The sequence below is a fragment of the Nomia melanderi genome, chromosome 4 (assembly GCF_051020985.1).
Source record: "Nomia melanderi isolate GNS246 chromosome 4, iyNomMela1, whole genome shotgun sequence".
NCBI classification, from domain to species: Eukaryota; Metazoa; Arthropoda; class Insecta; order Hymenoptera; family Halictidae; genus Nomia; species Nomia melanderi.
In genome coordinates, this window is record NC_135002.1 from 9,832,352 (window position 1) to 9,848,111 (window position 15,760).

General features: G+C 33.8%; 2 protein-coding genes across 7 annotated transcripts in view; one reads left to right on the forward strand and one right to left on the reverse strand.

The window, feature by feature from the left end:
* twin (CCR4-NOT transcription complex subunit 6-like twin) overlaps window positions 1–10,320 on the reverse strand; it is a 460,925-nt gene extending 450,605 nt beyond the window's left edge. For 2 of the 3 annotated variants that reach the window (XM_076366642.1, XM_076366640.1), the window contains exons 1-3: window positions 10,161–10,320; window positions 7,757–8,072; window positions 7,479–7,654 (exon numbers count right to left, since the gene is read on the reverse strand). In XM_076366642.1, coding sequence (XP_076222757.1) covers window positions 7,479–7,654; window positions 7,757–8,064 — 484 coding nt within the window. In that variant the 5' untranslated portion in view covers window positions 8,065–8,072; window positions 10,161–10,320. Of the gene's footprint in view, window positions 1–7,478; window positions 7,655–7,756; window positions 8,073–10,118 lie in introns of all 3 variants that reach the window. The other variant, XM_076366641.1, reaches the window with a different exon arrangement.
* A 337-nt stretch (window positions 10,321–10,657) lies between these two features.
* Window positions 10,658–15,750, forward strand: LOC116429614 (uncharacterized). 4 transcript variants are annotated; one of them, XM_031982741.2, is made up of 6 exons: window positions 10,658–11,048; window positions 11,159–11,208; window positions 11,280–13,043; window positions 13,352–13,560; window positions 13,628–13,756; window positions 13,843–15,750. In XM_031982741.2, the coding sequence occupies exons 2-6, from the start codon at window positions 11,187–11,189 to the stop codon at window positions 15,739–15,741; spliced, it is 4,023 nt and encodes a 1,340-aa protein (XP_031838601.1). In that variant the 5' UTR covers window positions 10,658–11,048; window positions 11,159–11,186; the 3' UTR covers window positions 15,742–15,750. The 4 variants fall into 4 exon arrangements, with proteins under 4 accessions (XP_031838601.1, XP_031838602.1, XP_031838599.1 ...); XM_031982742.2 differs by having other exon boundaries at window positions 10,658–11,029; XM_031982739.2 differs by having other exon boundaries at window positions 10,678–10,723; window positions 10,861–11,208.
* The last annotated feature ends 10 nt before the right edge of the window (window positions 15,751–15,760 follow it).

Genomic DNA, 15,760 nt, shown 5'->3' on the forward strand with positions numbered 1-15,760 from the left:
GTAGGTAGTCACGTCGGTTTTCATTGATGCAATTGGATGAATATGTATTCTAATAGTCTATTCTTGAACCCCTAATTTCTAGAATCTAAACGAGCATCGATTTTCTTAGAAACAATGGAATAACTGTGCGATAAAAATGCGTAAGCCTCGTGTTAATCAGTCACCGTTACCTTGACTGGTTGGGATTGAGATATCCTTTCTTGGTATCGTATTAATTCATACTTTCAGAGGTGATTTACAATCCCAGAATGTTAATGAGATATTATGCTAAAGCGATTTCGTTAGCTCGCTCGTCTTACGACTTGATTAGCCAATACGTTTGAAAGTGATTATTGACCTCGGAAAGGGGATGGATTTCGCTGATTCCTTGTTTCGTGATTTATTCTACACCACGTTTAGAAGTGATTGATATTCTTAAGAAGTGGGAAACTTGCATTCACACTTTATTAACCCAGTCGTTCTCACATTTTGAATTTTCACCTGATTCTTACAGAACGTGAATTCATAACGTACTAAATGAATTTTTAGACACTTCGAAAGCACGCGAATTCAATGAAATATTCCCATTATGTAAAGACTTTCAGGAAAATCGCCGAAACAAACGGATCCTAACGAACACAAACGATTAACGTTGCGCAGCTGCTCCCTCCCCGTGATTCGTAACCGATGAAGGCTCCGAAACTCCAAAGGCAGCATTACCCTCGTAAACGAGGACGAACGGCGATTCGTTTCAAACCTTTCAACTTAACGAACGAAGTAATTTTTGAGGAACTGCCGGAGAGGATGGAGGGCGATAAAAAGCGTGCAACTTTGAAAAAGAAGCAACTGACGCGGCGCCGGGGGAAGCGCGGGAAACGAGTTTTCCGGCTGAAAACACTCGACGCTTTCCCACGTCCGAATCGTTCGGCGGCTCGCAAAAAACCGCAGAGAACGGCGACGGCAGCAGCGGTTCCGACGCGAAACACAGGGAGTCGCGCAGGGCGTCTATAAAAACGTGGTAAACGCGATCTTTGCTTTTATATCGGCCAAGTCCATTTAAATGTATTCAAGCGTGTACGGGAACTTTATAAACTGAAACGCTCGGCGGTAATGCGATTCAATCGACTCGCATTCACCAGAACATTTTCAATGGACAGGATCCTCCCCCCAGAGATCGGCAGATTAAAATTGTAATCGTAAAATTACGCGTTCCTTTAATGAAAAACAACATTCCAACAATTATTGGCGAATAAAATTAGATTCTGAGATAGGGACTCGGTTAATCGTCGGTTAAAATTTTAGTTGCTGCCTGGAGAGGGTACAGTGTTCAATGATCGTCCGGTTCGACACTGGAACTGTCAGATGGTTCAAAACGATCAGTTTCGGTTTTCTGTTTTTTCCGCGATTACGGGAAAGATATACGGGCGGCTCTTTCAGCGAGATTGTTAAATAAATTGGCTCGACGATACGCGCGACCGGGATACGAGCGAATGGAGACTTCAACGAACGAGCCCTTGTAATTTCCGTAAAAATATACGAAAAGGTTCGTTTCGCTGTTCGGTAATTCCAACGTTGGAACCGAGTTCATCGATTAATACCGCGAGCGTTCCGAGCGAACTGACAATTCGACGGCGTTCTTTTTGCAACCTGATATTTTCTGAATTTTATGCTTCTCTGTGGACCGAACGTACCTTGGAAACTAATTAAACCGTCGTTGATTTAAACGTAAAACACGACGTTTGCTCCGTTTTGCTGTCGAAAAGTATTATACTCCGGATACTTCGCGTTGGTATCGAGCGTTTTAATGGCTAATGGCGGACTTGAAAATAGTGAAACCTGGTTCGAGCGATGCGGGTCAATAAAGGAAATATTACCGTAGCTGTGACGGACTCATCCTGTGTAACGTGAATAACAGTAACCGGAGATCAGTTAATTGAAATCATTGCAAATCGCAAACGCTTTGTAATAAAATATTTGCCGAAATACTTTCCTCGTCAATATTTCCTGCTAGTTCGCGCTAAACAGAAAAAAACGAAACGTTCTCCCTTAATATCGACGTCACGATTATTAGTGTTAATAATTAGCAATAACGAACATCGTCCATAACGTCGTAATATCTGTGTTTAACCCAAGAACATTTCACAAAAGCCTTTTACCCTCGAGAACTCGGGAATAGTAGTTGGACTACTATTCGGAGTCATTCAAATATTCTTCGAAACACCCAAACCGAATACAAACACGGGACTATCGAGTTCCACGGTATATTCGTGATACACCGGCCGGCACAAACCGATCGGCAAAAGTAATCGCGATTCGCGACGCGTGTTCGACGCCTGACCACGTGCACGCGGTATGCACCGAATAATGAATGAATCATACGAGCCCTCTCCACGGTGTACACACAAAACCGCGGTTCACTTTCTCCTCTCAGGCTCGTCCTCAATTACAGGGAGCCCGAGTCCGAAGCCCCCCGTGTAATTATACGGGTGAGGGGCAGTGGGCAGCCTAGTGAATCGCGAGTAATTTCTTTTTTTTTCCTTCTCTTTCCCTCTCTTTCTCCCTCTTACTTCCTCTTTCTCTACGCGTTTTCTTTTTTTTCGGACCGAGGGACCCCTTTCACTTGTCCCGGCGACGCGAGACCTAGTTTTCTTTCCGCTCCTACCCGACCCTTCCTCCTCAGCAGGTAATAACGAAACGAACATTTTCTTATTTGTTCGTGACAAGCGTTTTCTCTGCTTTCTACAGCCCTCCGCCCGAGAACCATCAACAAGACTCTTCCGTGTGCACGCGCAGCAGATGTTCTGCTTTGAGAAAATTACCTAATAAAAGAAACGGTGATCCTTCAGAAAAGAAGAAATAGATAAGAGACGTATAAACAAAACTGTGAGACGCCTCGGGGGATTTCTTCTTGTCGCGTTTGAATTCCCGGCAGCTTTGTTCAAGAGATCTCGTGGCTATCGCGATCGCTTTGTTCGGCGAATCGAATTCAGTGGAATCTCGTCGTTGAACGCGCAATTTTGAGAGACGTTTAATAGTGAGAGCAATTGGATTTAACTCTAGGTTTAAGGAAATTTATTGTAGTTTGAAATTTATGGTGTATTCTGTTCTTCCTAAAAAGTTCAAGTTCGGTCATTTAGATCTTGGAGATCAGAGGTCTGAAAATAGACAATTAGAATATATACTCGTGTAATTGTATCAATCGAAGTCGATCTAATTATTTCCTAGATTATGCTTATAAAATTCAATATTCGTCAAATTGACGCGTTCCGTAGACCTAGTGTTGAGAGTTTGATGTTTCAATTTAATGTACTATGTATATCTTTTTTTACGATTATTTTAGATTATCTAAATGCACGCTTAATAACTACAAAGAATTTAACCACTCCTGAGCGAGATTTGTCTTTGGAAATTTATTTAGGGATTATCATACTCGGAGAGAACATGGATCGATTTAAGTTGTATTTATTTCCCTTGAAACACAGACCTCTCAGATTATTTTTCGCTGCGTTTCAAAATATGGAAGCTTGTAAAAATAACGGATATGTGAATATTTTTTATAGAAGCACCCTTTCACTGTTTATCAATATTACGTGTATCACTTTATTTGACAGAATCTATAAGAGAGAATTCCATGTTCATTGAATATTTACATTACTATTTATAATGTATACGATAATATTTACTTTTGATTCGAGGGAACAAGAAGGGAAGTTTATATCTGTCGAATTCTGTTTGACATCTTCGAAACGAATAATCTGAACTCATCAGTGTCGTATCTAAAGAGCAGTTCTATTTCTAGGGCGAAACTGAAATTGGGTCTAGGTTAAGACAAGATTGTAGCTAAAGTGGACTTAGAGATCTAGCAAAGTTTTGTCTAGCCTAAGGAGACCGAAGCTAATACGGTAGAAAGCCTCGCTCTACCCTGATTCCGGCGTGTTCGGTTCAGTTTCCGTTAAAAGGGTTAATGTTGGCAAAGGTAACGACTATTCGATTGTGTGCAATCCAGAAACTCGGTGGCTCCATCATCGGAGCCGGGGCAGGCTAAATCGTCGCCGTGAATCTCCCATTGAGGAACAAATGTAGACATTGCGATAACTGTTTCGCAGGAAGTTATACGGTTACGGTAGGAGGAAGTTCGAACCAATTTATAAGGAGCTCTCGTCGAATCTATCCCCCCGATTAACTATGCACGCCGGCAATTAAAGAAGATTGAAATAATCGTCGGAGGCTAATAGCTGTTAAAACGGAGACACCTGTCACGACTGCTGTCTTGTTAGGTACAAATAATATGGCTGAGAGGAACTTTATTCGCACCGTTTCGCGGGACTTTTAGGGTGAATCAAATTTTTAAGAGAACGATCACGAATGATCCTCGGCCGTTTGGGCTGTTTTACCGTCGTCCATGAATCTTTCAAAATGTTGTTTACGTCACTTCGTTGCCCATAAAAAAAGTGAACAATTTTTATGTTTGACATTTTTTCCCTATCTGCTTCAGTTTCCAAGAGGTTCCGTAGAATAGGTTCGGCAGCCATTTTCACTCCGTAAACGTGAATATGGCCACCTATAAAGAGAATACGTGTCAGATATTTTCCGATGCTGAATATCTATGACAGATTTCATTGCATACGATTTAATGCACTCTGTTTAACGAACTTTTATAGTTTCCGTGTGAAACGATAAATATTATAATAAATATAAAATATTCGTTTTTTTCCTTTTCGAGGTTCAACAAGTCATTAAATATTTGTCTCTCGTTGAACGCGATTTTAACGGATAAAAGTTTAGGATTTACCGATGGATAACCGAGTGAAGATCGAGTCCGGATTAAATTTTGACTCCACTTATGTCGCGGTAAATATATAACGTCGAAAATCAGAAAATTATTATACTTTAATATTACATTTTATCTTAATCGACATGAACTAAATAACATTCGCGCGTATCAAACTCAACAAAACTTTCATTGCCAGCTGATTACTCAATCTCAACAACCCAATCTTAACTCGACTGATAATCGGCATTATTTCCCAGCATCCCAACCGGTACCACCACAGATTTCTTCAAGTTCCTGCAAAGGGTTCGCGGACACGTCGTTAGGTCCGCGATAAGCTTGCCCTTTCAGCTTGATTCGAGATGTACTAGGTAACAACCCCCTTCCCACCGATACACCGAGTAGAAGTGCGGAGAAGGTGAAGGGCGACAATGGCAAGGGAATATCCTCTGGAAGAGCAGGAAATGACTGGCACGCTGACGAATAGTAAAAGTCGGAGAACAATGGATAAATGGAATGGTACAGCCGAGACCTTTCAAGCAATTGGGTAACTGGCAAAAATCGTGGAACACAATGGATAGAAGTACGCCTCCCCTTCTGGACCCCTTTGCAATTCCCCCACGTTACTCGGTCTAACTACCCGTACACCTAGCACGCCTGCGCCCTGGCACACCCACTTGACCCCGGAGTTAAAAGAAATGAAATTATGTGGGCACTAATGTGCTCCCTAAGCCGGTAAAAGGTCTTCATGAGTCAAGCCCGACTGTCTGAGCGACAGCGAGCTCAACGAAATCCCCTAGATCCTCGAAGACCGATCCAATTCAATGGCATCTTCGCAACTGAACACAACGCGGGTACCGCCGTTTGTAACCCTTTTTAACGCTGAAGATACTGGGCCCCTCGAATAACAAGATATTGGAAATTATTAGAGTAATTTACAAAGAATTACCGTTTCATGAATTATTGGAATAACAGTTTAGGATTCACGCTGAATAACGGTGAACGCGAACTTATTGATATGAACCTTCTTCTTTTTCATAATATTCGTACTGTAGAAAAAGAAGCAGTTGACAGGTATCGTAGCTACGCTTATAAACAAATTAAAAAGATTCGCTCATTTTTTGCGTACAACTTTTCACATTTGGTTATTTAATATTATGCATTTCAGATAGCAATCGTTGACACGTGGAAAACACGTGGGATCCGTTCGACGTGTGGAATCAAATAATTCATCAGTTGTGATCTTAATTGTGAATTCTCAAACTCTCTATTACATTTACGTTGCATTTGATTGAAATTGGTGAATGTTATCTGAGTAATATCCTTTAAAAGTTGAATACATTGTATCTGTTATGTTTAACAGAAAATTTTAAATACCAGAAATTTAAGAAATTGATTCGTTGTATTTTCATATAAATCTTTATTTAAAATTCAATCGTTAATTATATACGATGAGATCACCCATAATCTACTAGCTCAGATTGCACATGCGTTATGTTATTTTAAGATATATGAAAAATGATCAACCGCTTATATACTTTTATACATGCTTTACACAAACTATAAAATTACACACTTTACTTTCCTCTCGACGTACCAAAAACAGAAACTCAAGATATTCCTTAAGAATTTAAAATTTTTGTTTTGACCAATTCCAGACCCTCTATCTCTAGATCTAGAATCTATTATTCTGACCACTTATAATTAAGAACGCAAATGGAAGCATATCAGTATCAAATATTCCTTTAACATGATTTATCTTTCTAAAATAAGTTATCCTTACTGCATAGTGCAACGCAAATTCTATCTTTTTAGTGCTACCAGTATTCATAGTAGACATCAATTATATTACTTTTAGTTACTATCACTTAAAAAAAGAAAAGCATTACTTTCTTTTAACATTTACTAAATTCAACAATCGTAGAACTTCAGCTTTAAACGTTATAAATAATTAAATATACGACTCAAATTTATGTATTAATGGCTTTAATAGTTAAAATTTTATTATTTTGTAAAAATCCATTAAAATATCAACATTACATATTTCTATTTAAGGTCAAATCTTATTATATCATCCCTGTGTACTTAGAAAATCCTAGAATAATATTGTAATTCTTACGGATAAGCTCAAAATTTACACTAGTATAACGGGTCATTCATTCAATGCCCTTTATATAGATTTTAATATAAAACCTTTCGAGGAAGTTACATATTAATGTAATAACAGCAAGTAGACTCCTGGCTATATTCCTTAAAATAGCAATTTAACCACTCACATTTAATTAATATGTACCTTTGTTAGTAATTATATATTACTTGTATAAGTTAACTATAATATTTTAACTATGTAAACCCATCTCCATTTTAAACTTAAATTTTTCTGCTTCTACTTGCAGCTCTCCCTTGTTGCACTTCCTTACCCAGCGACTGGTAATGCAATCTTGAAAACAATATCCAATTTGTCAGTAGTCAGTAGTCTTCAGTCGAAACACCTTGCAATTCTGAATACTGAGAAATCAGGGCTAGTGTTCTTAGGATCACTAGCCCACATACTGCATTCTTTAGAGGCCCTGACAGTTATCCATGGAACTAGCGCCCAACGAATTAAATTTTCTTTGGTACTGATTAAAAAAACTTCTTTTTTTCCAATGTGAACTAACTAATTGTATCTCTACATGACAGTATTATCACTTTATTTACTTATCATAAATATATCATGCTTACATACCTTGTAAGTTGTCCAACATATATGACAGCAGCTTGTGAGTTCCTGATGGTTCACCATACAATGCCATCACTTCTTTGCTAAGTGGATTACCCTGAAGTCCAAGCACTCTCAATTGGAACAACTTTCCTAATTCATACGGTAACACACGAAGGTAATTTTGATTCAATAACAATTCTCTGAAACATAAAACGATTGTATAATAAATATTATTTTAATTTTATATAATTATATTAAATATTTATTTAATAATATGAAACAAATTTAAATGAAAGTTATACCTGAGGTAGATGAGGTCCCCCAGTTCTGCTGGCAAACTACGTAATTTGTTGCTACTGAGATCTAAAGCACGCAGATTGACCAATCGACCAATCTCAGATGGTATCCTTTGCAAACTATTATCATTGAGATACAATGCTGTCAAATGTGTTAACTGCCATAAGTTTGGGCTCAAGTTTCTTATACTGCCTGTTATCTCCAACTCCGGCCAATAAGATTTCTTCCCAGAGTTTGCATCCTCCGTGGACATGAAAGTGTGAGTACGACGTGGGTTAGAGTTTTCATATTTGTCCTTGTGATTGCGGGACATCTTAAATCCTGAAAAAATTTAATAAATCAGTTTAATAATTACATAAGAACTATAGTCTAGTTTCAAAAATACCCTATAACACCTTAATAGATCCAAAAAATATTATGATGCCATAAGACAAATCAGAATTATAATTATAGTCTAATCAACATGGATTATTTTTGAAATTTTTCAATAAAACAAAATTTTATAACATAAAAATCTCTAAACATGAAAATAAAAGTACTTCTAAGTATCAAGAACAATGTAATACATTAAAATACAGATGTATTGGGAAAAGTTTTCTTTTACTGATTAATACATTTGTGTAGAAATTTATATTAAATACAACTTTCTTATATTTCTAAATAAGGCATTATACGTTAATGGAAAATTGGTACCTAGAACAATACACAAAAATATTTGCTGTAGAATCTGTTTATGGTACTGATAAATAGTACAATAATACCAAGAATGCACATGAGAAATGTATGCCTTCTCCCACTTTGACCAATTAAACCTACATTTCGTTCAGGTTCCTTTTCTCAATCAACATATAATAGATATATTGATATTGAAAAACCATAAACTTTATTTGATAAGTTGGAAATTCTTATTTAAAGGAATTCAGAAAATGATGATATTACCAGATTTTACTACAAAGGAAATTACTTCATGTTACATAAAAATTATAAAAATTAAGTATGGTGTAATTTAAACTTCTAGAAAAGTTAAGTAACATAAGAGTAACTATATTTTTAATGCTTCAATAAAAAGTATACTATTTTCATCATTAGATAAATTAAAAGCTCTGTTTTTTTAAAATAGAATACTAAAAACTCTTGATTTCAAAAAAAATATAACAAATAATTTTAATAGTTTCATTCATACAAACCTGTATGACTATTGTTATATTCTATTATACAAGAGTAAAAGAATTTTATTATTTTTGAATTAAAAAGAATATATATTATTTCATCCTTCATATGTTTCTTACATACATAGTTACTCAACAAATTTAGTGCATATTAATATAAAATATTCTTTCTATAAAACAAAAAAGACAAATAAAATTATTTAAGGAAATTAATGTTCAATTTATATTTTATAATTAAATGTTACTAAAAACAAAGACGAAAAAAAGTAAAATGTTAATCCATAGATATAACTGTATATAAATTTGGGATTTCTATGTTCATGTTTCTATTCATTACTTTTAGTTATATTGTATGGAAATCCTCTACTAGGAACCTATGTATAATCTTTTAATTTTACATTAATCCTCGCAATAGCATTAGGATGAAGAAAAATAGGTATTTATACTAAGGGTGTTATAAAATTATATATTACACAATGGTACATTCAAAACATTACTTATTTGTCAACAACATGACTTATTTAGTGTCTACAAAATGATGAATAATATAAAATATTAAAATAGCATAAAATATATTGGATTACAAGGGCTGAAATATATAATTATGACAAATCGAAAGCAACTTCAGTACATGTTAATGAAAAATAATATCAGACACATTATTAAAAATTAAAAATTCTATGTTGCTAGAAACATTTTGCTACAGTTTCAGAAACGGTAGTACGTCATGAAAAAATTGATAAATGAAGATGTATGTAAATATTTCCAAAATAAATTCATTAAAACACTCAAAGTTCATAAAACAACATATAACCTGTGTAACAGTCTCATACTTTCCATAATAAAATCAAGACTAATTGTATCATTTAAGTAATAAAGAAACTGCATAAAGCCCAGCAATTATTCAATTCTTCCTTTTTATAAATGTATACTAAATTTTGTGAGTAACTATAAGTGGTTCCATAACCTATGAAATAAAATTGTAGATTACAAGACTGATCGGTGTATCCGAAATAACCTTACTTTTCATTTCAATAGAACCAATTAAAAGAGATTATAACTTTTTAATGCAAATTTCAAATGGTTGTTTGTGTAGTTTTCCATTTTTCAACGATCGTTCTTTCCTACATAGTTCGTATGTTCCGTACGACAAGCGTTCGCATTATAATACATTTCTCCAAGTCGAGAATTTCCATACCTTTCGAATTTAATACGAAACCTGAGGGAAACTGTTACGCACCTTCATCTACCTCTCAGCACACACAAAACGCGCGCGAAGATGATACCGAATGAAAATTTACGCGTAAACAAAACTACCTTGACAAACACAAATCCTTCATTTATCAACTGCACTGATCGCGAACTATAGAAGAACTTGATCGGATGCACTATTGCCAAATTTTACCGAAACGAGCGATTCAATCTTCAGACCTGTACTAGGAAAATCTAGGGACTTTCAAAATGATTGTTCTAATTGTAAATTTGAATAAATTAAAATTTCCTAATATTGTACCTATAGATCTCTTTGCATTTATATTTCGTATAATATATTTAAATTCTCTTTGTAAATAAGTATACAAATTATATAACATTACTTGCAGGTAATGTTTTACTCTCTATCAAGTGATTTGTTCAACTTAAGATTAACCAAACATTGATAGAGATATAGTTACTTTCTCCCCTCACGCTAATAACATGAAACAGAGTGGGGGCTGTCACAGTTTCCCTACTACTTCTTCTCAAGAAACTACCCCAGACTGTGTATGGGAGCAGTTCTATGGTGTGTTGAATAAACAGGTAAAAGTAGGTATGAAGAGGGTAACTTTTCGTAAGGGGAATGTAACTATAGTGCCCGCAGGCACCAGTTAAACACCTCTACTCTAGAATCTTTTTCGTTCATATGAAGATTGTAATGTTTATTTTGTTCGCTGCTCGAATAGTGGCGCATAAGAACAAGGAAACCATCGTGTAACTAGAACCTTTTTCTTCGATCTTACTTTTGGCAGAATAAAAGAGAAACGATATAGTAGAAGAGATAGTCGTGGATTGTTGTGTAATATAGAGAATAAACTAAACTGTGCAGTGATGCTGTAATTGGGATATAAAGATGTAGGTCTTCAAACGATATGTAAGCACATGTGATCTTTAAAAATATATAATACCTTTGTTAAAACAATAACAGGTGTCTTTTTTCCTTCCTATATTTTGTCATTTAAATACCTGAAATATTTTAAATAGATTTGCTGTTCTAAATAACCAGATAAATATGGAAGATAGTATATTTCGTGGTAAGAACACCATATAACCTTCACTGTTTTTACATTATCGTATTCCTAATAAGTTAATTTTAATGTTACAGATTATTGTAAAGCTGAAAACAGTGATGATGAAGAAGCTAACCGTGATTTACAATCTCATTTGTATGCCAAGATTTACTATGCTTCGAATGACATAGAAAATGTGGATACAAAATCAAACATTAAGTTGGAAACTCCTAGTATTTTCAATGAAGAGTTTTATAACAGAGTGGATACTAGTACAACATTCAGTAACAATTCTTGGACAAATAATGTCACAAGAGATTATAAAAATGTTTGTGCAACAAATGACTCAGTACTAACTGAAGAAATTAATAAATGTAATGTTAAGCCTATTTATATTGAAAATCAAACTGAAATATTGGACATAAATAACAAAAGTAATTTTAAAAAACCTTTTACAATACAACATTCTCAAGGAAATTCTGAGATGTCACAAAATAACAAAGGATTAATAAATCAAAGAGTGGGAATTGATAATTTAGATTCATGTAATATAAACACAGATGTTTCCATTAAACCAGAAGTAGAGAACAAAAGCGAAGTAGAAGAATTAAAATCCACGAATTTAAGTGTTGAAGTAAATGAATCCATAGCTCAATCTTATTTGAAGTCAACAATATGCCATGTTGACAACAATGCTGAAAAACTCCAAGAAATAATGTATGTTGCAAAAACAAACTCTGATCATGATAATATTTTAAAAAAATATGAATTTTCAAAATCATTCATTAATAGATTGTATCAGAAAAAATATCAGAATTTACAACAACAATTACAAAAGTTAGAAGAACAAAAGGAAATAAGCTTGAGAGAAAAAGAACAAAAAGAAAAAGATAAGAGAAACAATACAGAAAATCAACAGTTAGATACACGTATTGGTTTTATGAATCAAACCAAAAGTGACTCAAGATACAGTATACTTGCTAAAAATAAGAAACAACAGAGAAGAACTGATCATTTTAACGAAGAAGTGTTATTGTTATCATCAGATGTAGAAAGTGATTCTGAAAAATCTATTTTAGAAGTACCAATTCCACCAAAACCAAAACCACCTGTCATAAATTTACAAGATTCTGATGAAGAATCAGATACAGTGAGTAGTAACACTGATACAGAAGAATTTATAATTGAAAATGAATATAATGAAAAAACATTGTCTACTAATTTAGGAGAGACAAATTCTGCTAATTATAGGTTAATAAACGATATAACAGAAGATATAATGTTAAATTGCACAGAAATTCAAAAGGGTGTATCAACTATTAAGGAAATAAAGGAAATGAGTAAAAATGTTCAAAACACATTAGAATGTTACAATAAAAATGAGAATGTGTCTGAGAAAAACAAATCTCCTTCTACAAGTACACTATATAACAAAAATTTCAATAAGACTAAAATGCTATTACTTAATGAAAAGGATAATACATCTGTATGTCAATTACCAATGGAACCTACTAACAATAGTAATATTGTATATGAAAGAGATAAAAACAAAAAATTAATTTGTTCTATGGAAGATGTGACAAATTTTGAAAATTCTAATGAAGCAAGTTCAAGTAGAAAAAGACAAAGAGAAAATGATAATGAGTGTTCTGTTAATGCAAAACATAAAAAGCATTCATATATTGAAGATAAATGTTCTGGAAAACACATTGATCAACATAAGGGTAAGGTTAAAAATAAATCAGAAGTTTGGGAAGACTATTTCTTTCGACCAATGTCTGAGAGTCTCAAAACCTTTTATAATGAACCTCGAGGTCAAGAAAATTTTGATGTGCAAGAAATACAAAGTAACATGTCAAGTACGTTTCTAAAAATTCTTGTATCCTGTCCTTGTATGTAAACTTTATAGTTGATTCTTTTGGAATTTTTATGAAGTTTTGCAAAGATGAGTTAAAAGAAATGTTTTTTCATTCTAATAACTGAAAATGTTCCATAAAGTTCCACGTACTTGAAAGTTATGAAATGTACAATTGAATCATTAAAAAACTGTAATAAACATTTGCTTGACAAATTTCTTTAAAATTACATGGGGATCAACTATAGAATCCGCTTGTTATAAATGCAGATTTTATAAATTTGAGAATTTCATATTTGGAATACATTATAGAGGACCCAAGGCTCTGGGCCATTTTAGATGAAGATTTAATACCAAATCTCTCAAGGAAAAATCGTTTTTGGAATGTCAAGTGTAATAATTGTGATCAAACGGGCCACCAATTATATAATTGTCCATATCCTCGCAAACCTGCTCGCTGTCACATGTGTGGTACTCAGGGACATACAGAAACACGATGTCCTCAAAAAATGTGCCTCACGGTTCGAATATATTTCATATAAAATATATTGTATTATAATCTTATAATAACACATTAATACTTTACAGTGTGGTAAAAAGCAAGGAACATTTAGAAAAACTTGTGAGTTTTGTCGTACATTATATTGTAATATGTGCAAAGCTATAGGACACAAATCAACAGAGTGTCCTGATCTCTGGAGAAGATTTCATCAGACAGTCAGTTTGTTATTTATTCGATAATATAAATATTTATATAATTTATTCGATAATATAAAATTTATATCAATATTTTTTTATTTCAGACGCGCAATTCTGAAATAAACATCCCAGAAAATTTATCCGAAGTTATGAAACCAGCAGATTTGCTTTACTGTTGTAATTGCACTAAACGTGGGCATGATTCCTCTACGTGTCACGACTACCGGTGGTCTCAGCACTTTCCAACACCAGCATTTGTATCAAGTTATACAGATGGACCAAGCTGTGAAAATTCTATAAGAACAAATACTATGAGTGAAGATATCATACCATTGGTTAGAAGTAAAACATCTAAAAAAAATGAATGTAGAAATGTAATGTTTCCCCAAGGATCAGTTGATATTCCAAGCAACTACATTTTATATTCATATGGTACTTTTCATACGACAAAACCTAATGGCCAGGAAGTAGATAGAAAACTTGAAAAATCACAATTTGATCATTTAAAAAAATATTTTCCTCCTACTTTCTTGAATGAATTGATAAAAACAGTGAAATTTGAAATCTTAATATATCATTCTCTAAATGGTGAATTGCGAATAAGAATACGATCAACAACTGGTAATCCAACACACATATATAATATTTTCATGTTTTGGTTAAATGTGAAAGATGAAGGAAAACAGTTACATCTGTATGTAGATATTCCACGTGATAGTACACAAATGTTTAAATTTTTGACTACAAAATGGATCGAAATGGAACAGAATTTACGTGACCCTAACACTCTATACAAACAAATAGAGGAATTAAAAAAGTCAAAGTTGGAGGTTCGTGATCCTGTTAAATTAAAGAATATTTCTGAAAAGATAGCAAGTTTATGCGGTAAATTAATATATATTTCTCACGTGAAGCCATCCTTAAGTCGGCATGCAACAGGTCTACGAGGTATTATGAGAAAATTAATAAGGATAAAGCAGAATTCAAAAAGCGGTCAGGTGGACTTCAATGATAAATGGTATTTACGTACTGTTACCACATACAATGAGCTTTTTCTACCGCGTACGTTAACAAATCCAGAATTACGTAGGTTTCTTCATCGATATTCTAATAAGAAAATTGAGGATAAAAGTTCTAAGAAACAGAAAAAGGCTGTTGAAAGATTTATCGCAACTTTAAAAAATTGTAAATCAATGTTACGACAAAGAGAAAAAAGTACCAATGCAAACAATAACAATACATTACTGTCAAAAGTTAATAACGAACAAAGCAAACAAAAGCCTACTGTAACATCTATTGAAACGTTTTCAGCAAGTAATGTTCAACAGTCAAATAGTAATCCATATAATGTTGTTCCAAGTGAAGAATGTCAAATAGGAGAAACTATCAATACTGAATGCAATTATGTTTATCCCATAAAAGTTGTAGAATTAACATGTAATACAAACATCTCAAATAATACTACAGTGGAAGGTACTGTAAAACGAGTTCAATCCAAAAGTGTCAGATCAAACTTAACTGTTATATCAACTAAAACACCACCATCATGTTCAAATACATTAATGCAACCTGACAAAACTAATTTAAATAATGTGTCTTGTACGGAAATAAAAACTTCCGAGAATAACTCAGAAGAAAACACTGTAACTACAAAACATAACAATGAACAACAGTCACAGCAAGAAAATACAATAAATTCCGAAACAAGCATTACAAAGAAGAAAAGAAACAAAAAGAAAAAGGTGAAACCTGAAAATAGTTCACAAGTTATGGAAAACAAAATAACGAATGTTCATCCATCTGTGGAAGACAAGGCTAGGAGGGCAATAAGCGAAGCTCTTCAGTTCAACTTACCGTACATGAACAAGGCTGTAGACGAAATCAGAAAGCGGTTAAGTGATGAAACTATTAAACAAGAGCATATAGATGTGCTGCAAAGACTAATAAATTTAGAAAAAGACCATCGGCAATATTTGAGTTCATTTTGTACTTACTTGCACTGAATCTTGTTTTTCTCAAATA

Excerpts from the sequence above, each read along its gene's own strand:
- LOC116429614 (XM_031982741.2), top strand. The coding sequence starts at position 11,187 with ATGGAAGATAGTATATTTCGTG. Across the intron at positions 13,044-13,351 it reads AATACAAAGTAACATGTCAA|AGGACCCAAGGCTCTGGGCC; the intron begins GTACGTTTCTAA and ends AATACATTATAG. Across the intron at positions 13,561-13,627 it reads CTCAAAAAATGTGCCTCACG|TGTGGTAAAAAGCAAGGAAC; the intron begins GTTCGAATATAT and ends AATACTTTACAG.